The 7639-nt window shown below is 44.5% G+C and overlaps 1 protein-coding gene across 1 annotated transcript; it reads left to right on the forward strand.

Annotated features, from left to right (window-relative positions):
- LOC8059363 (E3 ubiquitin-protein ligase RNF4) lies at positions 3927-6996 on the forward strand. Its single transcript, XM_002456797.2, has 5 exons — positions 3927-4079; positions 4783-5103; positions 5228-5300; positions 6244-6374; positions 6469-6996. Exons 2-5 carry the CDS (start codon positions 4798-4800, stop codon positions 6685-6687), a joined length of 729 nt encoding a protein of 242 aa, XP_002456842.1. The 5' UTR covers positions 3927-4079; positions 4783-4797; the 3' UTR covers positions 6688-6996.

Here is a 7639-nt window from a genome sequence, read left to right on the forward strand (position 1 = left end):
CGCGCTTCGTCACCCGCACGAATCCTTCCCGCAGCCACCCATGTCCCATTGCATGTGTAGCCTGCGGCCCCGGCTGGCCGCCGAAGGCCGAACGCATGTCCTGGGCTGGGCGGCAGTGACGCGACGCGATCCATACCCTATGTGCACGACTGCACGGCATAGTATGTATATCCACGGACGGACCATGGGCGTCGCGTGTCGTGGCGTCGCGTGTGGCACGTACTCCGTAGCCGTAAGAGTAGCTAGTATACAGAGGATATATGTATATATATATATATAGATGGGTGGGATTGGTGTGGACGACACGGCGGCGCCTTTATTTGGCCCGTTGCGGGCGGGGACAAACCGCTCGCCGTCGCGGCGCGCCCTCTTGCGCCAGCGCGTCGCGCTCCGCCCTCGTCTCCGGTCGAGCGCGTACCAATCGGGCACTCTCAATGCACTGGCCACTGCGCGCTGCCGCCGGAATATTCTCCGCATATATATATTCCGGTCGTTACATTTTTTCTGCGACAGGATCTCTCATCCTCACCCAGCAAATACTGGCCTGTACTTGTGATAAAAAAATATACTGGCCTGTACTTATCGGTACATTGTATTGTACATGTTCCTGCGTATATCCGTACAGGGAGAGAAGTGTATACTGTGAGATGGTATAGCACGAAAGCAATACGCCAATACGGCATGTTGCTGGTATGTGGCCCAGCTTGTTGCGCCATGGGCTAGGAGCCCAGGACGCGCAAACCTTTGGTTGCCACAGGCAGTTACGGATCGCACACACGCAAGCCTCCGATTTCGACCCAATAGTCAGCTGGGCCAAGAAGCGGTAGAGACACCTTTTACTGGGCCTGCATTTTTTTTTGGCCTGCATAATCTATCTTCGTGCGGGTCCCAAAATCATGGCCCGTCGAGTCAAACAAGGGCCATCGCAGTCAATATGAAAAGGCTACACGATTGTGTGAAAACACGTGCCGTTTTAAAAAAAAATACTAGTACTTCGGTAATACGAGTCCTAATCGCACAACGTCTATGCAAATCACAAATGACGTGGCCGTCCATGTGCACAAAATCAAATAAGCAGCACAGTGCAGCCTTCCGCATTGGTTGTCAGTTGTCACTATGGATGGCTCTGATCCAAGAGAGCATATACGAGACAACTCTTATGTCTAAGACTATTCTGAGTGAAAGTTTTATAACCTAATTTTTAATATAATAATGTTTTAGAAATAGTGCAAAAGAGTTTTATTTTTATGACACTCTCTCTACTCTTATAAACTCTTATCATCTCTATTCATTAATATAATATCACATAAGTATATTTAATGTCTATAAAACTCTAAGAAACTCTATTGATATTGGCCTAAGAGCTCATGCTTCCGCAATCCGCGAGACGAATTTTATTAAGCCTAATTAATTTACTATTAGCACATATTTACTATAGCAACCATGGATTAATTTGCCCTTAGTTATGGATTAATTAGGCTTAAAATATTCATCTCGCAAATTAGTCTCAACCTATGTTTTTAGTTTTGTAAATAGTTTATATTTAATACTTAATGCATGTGTGGAAACATTTAGTCACGTTTAGTCACTTTTCTCAAACGCTATGACTAGATGGGACTAGATGATCTTTAGTCCTCTCTAGTCACTTTGAAGTGACAAATAGGACTAAACTATTTAGCTAACTAAACTTTAGCAGGCCCAAACCAAAATAAGCATACTTGAGTTACCATGGTAGTTTTTAAGAGTTGAGCTGGGCTAAGTGTGTGGGTTTGTAACCACGGTGATTAGTGGATCAACGTTATGAATTCTAGTGGGTTGCACTCAAGTCACAAGGGATTCATCTTGGTTTGAGCTTCGAAGCACTATGTTCATCAATGAGTTTTTTGTGTTAAAATGCTCAAGCGGTTTCTTACAACAAGAGGAGAGGGTAGGAGAGCGTTGAGCTAATTTTGATCTAGGGTATTTGGGATTTGCCCTCTCCCGGCCTCTCGTGCTCAATAAGAGCCCCTGCCTTGCCTTATGTCTACGGAGGGCGAGGGTGTCTGAGAGTTGGGTAGGGTAGCTTCCTTGGCTACTAATGAAGTTCTAATGTTTCATGTTCCTGGTCTTGGAGTCATTAGGGGCATCTGATGCTCCTTTCATGGTCGTGGCCGATAACTAGGAAACGTCTCTCGCATCACCTAGTAGGATAAGAAGCGAACGACCAACGACATATGGTAGCATTGTTTCTGTCCCCAGTACGTCTTCACATCAGCGTTCATCAGATGCCAACAGAGAAGAACCTTCCTAAGAGAGACTAGTATAGGGTCAAACGCCTCTTTCTTCTCCTTGGTGCCACCAGGCCACATGCTCCAGCTCTCATGTGTATGTCGTGCCCTTGTCGTGGTCCCTCACCCGGAGTGGTCGACAATGCCTTGTGGGGCAAGGAAACAACGCCTAGCTAGGATTGTGAGCTCTACGGTTCTATCCACTTGTCGGGCTCCTAATGCCTATTGGGCACAACAGAAGATTCCCAACGTGGTCGCAGGCAAAGGGTTGGTCTAAACGATGGGGTATGAGCCTATTGCTACCAAGCCACCTTTGGTCACTCCCAAGTGTTGGTATCGGGACCCTTGCAAAACATGGTCGAGCTCCTCGAGAGCCCCGAGCGAGGGATGTCTCCGCCAATCCAACCAAAGACGTCCTTCATGAGTGATGAGGTTGCCTGTTGCTTAGGTTGTCCTCGACACATCGGGTCTTTCTCGGTATCTAGCGAGGGTGTGCGAGTGCACTCGTTGGGTCTAGCTCCCGAACCCTAAGTCGATTAGTGTAATTGGTTAGAGGGTTGATTATGTTATCAAGGTGTTAGTATGGGGTTTTTACATAACCTCTGTGTAAGATATTCATCAGTGAGGGTTTCATCATTTTGGCTCATTGAGCTAGCAAAACTGTTCTATGGAGAAGAGTACATATAACAATCTAGGTAACTATGAACAAGATACGTTTCGTGTACGCTGGTTGAGATGAAAATGCACCACCTCTCAGAAATGATATAGATGTAATGAGAAGAAAACCTTCACCCTTGCATAACTTATGTACGCTCGTTGAGAGATACATTTTCTTCTCATAATTTTTAGTAAACCTTCACCCTTGCATAAAAAATGATATAGATGTAATCTACCATGTCAAAAGTATATTAATAAGGTACCATTTTTTTTTACATTGGTGATAAATAGTACAATATGAAGGTCATTAAAAAAGGTGGACGGTGGGTACCATTGTGCTTGATCATCGTAAAAAAAAAGTATACATACAAGTTGGGCTTTCTTTCAATACAAGACTAAGAGCAACGTAAAAGTATACGGTATCTGGTTGTTAACCGTTTTTATACTAAAATCTGGAAACAATGAAACGACCTAGAAATATGGAGAAGCCATCAAACATTTACACCATATTTTCAGGACACACGCATCAAAAGAAAAACTTTTTTCCATGGACATTTACATTATATTTTTAGGACACAAGTTAGTCTGTTTGTTTTATTAAAATTTAGCTTATGCTGCTGGTTATGCTAAAATATTATGAGAAGAAAATACTAAAAGTATTGCTAAAGTAGTGCCGAGAAGGGGGCGTACATAATTTGTGGCTTCTTACACGAGAGGGCGGAGCATAGATAAACCTTGAACCGGTTATGAGCCGAGCATCAACAACGCAAAATCATTGGTTGTGAGCCGAGCCTATTCAGGCATCCAACGCCCAAACTGAATGGATTCTGGACCCACATGTCACTCACACGGAAAGGCCCGTTCGTCTGGCGCGTACGCGCTGACGTCACCGTGTCGCCATTGACCATCGCGTCGTTCCCACTGTGACGCTCACGCGAAGTGGGCCCCATTCCGGCTGCGCCGAGTGCACGGACCATGGTGGACACGGTGCAGGCCCCGCGTGACAGCCATCGCTGACGCTACTGCCCGCGTCCGGTTTCCTATTTATAAATGGCGAAATGCTCGGCGGTCAGACGAAAAAAAGGAAGAGACTCAGCTCGCAACCACAGACCCTAGACGGTCCTCCGACCCAGACGACAAGCCCGATTCTTCCAGGTACTCTTCGATTCCCAGCCTGCTGTTCCTGTATCCTCTTGTATGCGTTGGGATTTTTCGCAATTTTGCTCTTTTTTTTTGGGGGGGGGGGGGGGGGGGGTCGGATGGAGGTGGGCGGCGAATAAATACTGGAATCATGCCCGATTTGGGGGGGGGGGGGGGGGGGTTTGGACGATTTCTGGGCGGAATACAAGGTTCTGGGGTGGAATTCCGGGGATCTCTGCCGACACAGATGGTTAGGGGTTGGGGAATTGGGGAAAGCGGTAGAAAGGTGCGATTTTTTTAGCCCCTTTTGGTTGAAGCGGAGCCTGAGGCTTTAGGAAGGCATTTGGACGTACTAATTCCTTTTCAAAAAGACTAGATTTCTAGATTTTGGTTAGTTGATTGGATTCGGTCTTGTGGGGATGGTACGCAGATGATTTTCCTAGAGTTCTTGCATCTCGTCAGGTGTAGTTTATCTCGGTTGTGTATCCATAAGTGCTTTGTATAGCATTCCTGTAGAGAAGTTGGGTAAAGCATGTTTCCATTGTTTAAGAATGTTGTTCTATGTTATTAAATCATATAAGATCGATTTTACTATGGAGTCACGAGAACAATATTGTTTATTTCCTCATTCTGTTTCGAAGCTGTTGTGATTGTGCTTGTAATCATTGCTGAAGTTTCTACTAACATACATTTTTTTAATTGACTTTGCGCAAGCCAGTATCTTTTACCCACCATGAACTCCCATGGTGCTGGAAGGCGGACTCCGAAGAGGCGGAGGACTACGACTAAGTCGCATTCTCAGCTTTTGGACCTCAACTGCCCCCCTGCTGAAGGGGCTGGTGAGGGGGCTCTACCTTTCAACAGCATGCCTGTCTTGCACATCCAGGCTTCAAGCAGTATGCCTGTGCAGCACATCCAGGCTTCGAGCAGTACGCCACCGGCTACTGATGAACCTCGCATTGGCATGCTTAGTTGCCCCATCGATGTGGAAGCCATCGATGATGATGTTGTTATCTATTCTTCAAGTTCACTCCCTCAAGTATGTACCTGTGCATTGTTCTAGTGCCTATCTGTAGATTTGCATATTATTTTGGTCTGCTTTAGTTTCTTATATGACTTAAGATGGAAAAATGATTATCTGATTGTTTGCCTTCGTGTCTCAGGCAAGACAACAGTCGACCAGGACAGCAGTTGTGATAATAGATGATGATTCTGAAACAAACCCAGAACCAGCAGGTTTGATGTTATCTCCGGCATGAATTTTAGAAACCACATTCCGCCATTCATTTTTATGCAGCAATCTAGTTGTTTTGTGTTGAAACTCATGGTTCTTATTCCATCTCGCACATAGTAATTTATATTATAGTTTTGCTCTGTTGGACTGCCTTGCTCTTCATTCTCTAGTAGTTGTGATGTTTTCCCTGCACTTTAAAGGAGGTAGCATCATAATGTAGGTCATGTTTCTTACAGTTTAGCTTGCTAAGCATAAAAATTTAGGTGATGTGTGTTAGTGCTTCACAATGTAGCGCTATTTTTTTTTAGCGTGGCTAGTTGTTAGCTGCCCATGTAACAACATAATCTTATTGTTGTGGCTGGTATCGTTCACATGGTTTGTTTAGCAAGCTAGCAGTAATATCAGAGATCACTAATGTCTTCCAATGTACTGAATTGAAATCATGGTTTCAAAGGTGACTGGGCATCCAGGTGAGTGCTATGTCTGCTTGGACGCCTAGGCAACACGTTGCTAGTGTTCCCCAAGGTGAGCTGGGTATGCCTGGGCGCCTAGGCCACACCTTTGAAACAGGGATTGAAATTGAAACACTGGTTGGCATACTGACTTGAGAGTTGTTCCACTGGAAGGTTAATAGCATGGGCATGTGCACACATGTCTATGTCGTGTTAGCAGTTTTGGATACCAATGTTATGTTTTTTCCCTGGTTTCAGTTGGTTTAGGCTGCCTTGTATGTTTTAATTATTGTTTACCTGATCATTTGCACACACGACAAGCGTTTATGTTATATAATCGTAGCCTTAGTGATGCATTTCCTTTTAAATAAGTGTTAAATATCACCTTGTAAATTTTTGTTCTTAATTTTGCTAAGTATGCCTAGCATGTAGGAATGGAATCTTAAGAGACTCACATACTTGTCTTTCTGGGTGGATGTTTCATTCTTTCTAGGGGATGCTCTTCATGAGCATGTGAACACACTGCTATCTCTGGGCATAAACCGTAGGCACGAGCCTCCGAGAGCAACCAACGCCCGCCCTGTAATAAGTATAGTGGACACACCAGAAGTCAACACCTTCAAGGTAAAAACTCTCTGGTGTCCTTTATCAATATAAGATCAGTAAAACTATTCTGTATTGCTCACTTAAATGTTTCTTTGTGCCAATGTTGATCCAGGCACCCCCTGAACCTGTGAAGGAGGTCCCGAAGGAACCAAAGTTCAGCTGCCCAATCTGCATGAATGAGCTAACTGAAGCAGCGTCCACCGTCTGCGGCCACATTTTCTGCCAGAAGTGCATCAAGGCTGCCATTCAGGCCCAGAAGAAGTGCCCCACCTGCCGGAGGAGGCTTACTCCAAGCCAGCAGCACCGGGTGTACCTCCCATTGACTGAGTAGCCCAGTGCAGTCGTTTTGCTACAAGTTCTGCAGCGCCTCACCTTTTTCATCCCATCGTGGGCTTGTGGCGGGTGTATTTTGGAGGTATTTAGGGGCTTATCATTAGCATAGAGTATTACAGGGAATTAACAAGTGGTTTTGCCCTCGGCATTCAAGGCTGGATCATCAGTAAAGTATATCCTAGCATCAACATCATCAGAATGTTGGTGTTTGTTTGTTAACTATGGTCGGTGCGGTGTCTTAACCTTCTGTGTGGGATGTGAGTTGTGATGCAATGCAATGTGAACCATGAAGTGGTACTTTTTATGCTGTTTGCAGTCTCTGTAATGCCGGCTGTCTGCGCAGCGTGCAGGCCGTGGAGTCTCGACTTTCTGAAGTTTCAGCGGTATATTTGAGGCCCATGAAGTTTCGCAGTGGCCTGACGACCTGATCTGGAAGTTTTTGGGCTTAGGTCAAGGGCAGATCAATTTCAATGGGCTGAGAGAGGGGCATGCTTCCTTTTCTGCCAGCATGACAAATCGAAATTAGCCAACAGTTTTATCAAAGAAGATCGCATGAGTTTAGCAGCTAAATCTGTTAGCAAACAATATTTTCTACCATGGTTTATCAGCTAAACGAACAGATCTTGTTTGGAACAGGCCAACCTTTCCTGAGTCATATCTCATATGTGATGATGGTGATGACGATATGTTTAGATCCATAGAGCTAATAATTAGCTCATTAAATCTAATAAATAAATGAGTCTTACTTATAGTCTAGCTAATTGTTAGTAGAATACTAGCTAAGAGTTATCTCACTAAATAATAAAACCAAACCAGCTAATAGCAGTTAATATTAGCTGAGTTATTAGCTAGCTAACTATTATATGCTAATAGGTCTAAATCGGATCTAATTATTCCCTCCGTCCCTGAAAGCTGCAATTTCTAGATTTGTTCTAAGTCAAAATTTTAAA

The sequence above is a fragment of the Sorghum bicolor genome, chromosome 3 (genome assembly GCF_000003195.3).
Source record: "Sorghum bicolor cultivar BTx623 chromosome 3, Sorghum_bicolor_NCBIv3, whole genome shotgun sequence".
Lineage (NCBI taxonomy): Eukaryota > Viridiplantae > Streptophyta > Magnoliopsida > Poales > Poaceae > Sorghum > Sorghum bicolor.

Bases quoted from the DNA above. Each gene is read 5' to 3' on its own strand.
- LOC8059363 (XM_002456797.2), top strand. From the start codon at position 4,798: ATGAACTCCCATGGTGCTGGAAGGCGGACTCCGAAGAGGCGGAGGACT. The intron at 5,104-5,227 runs GTATGTACCTGT...TTCGTGTCTCAG, and splicing joins CTTCAAGTTCACTCCCTCAA to GCAAGACAACAGTCGACCAG. The intron at 5,301-6,243 runs GTTTGATGTTAT...CATTCTTTCTAG, and splicing joins AACAAACCCAGAACCAGCAG to GGGATGCTCTTCATGAGCAT.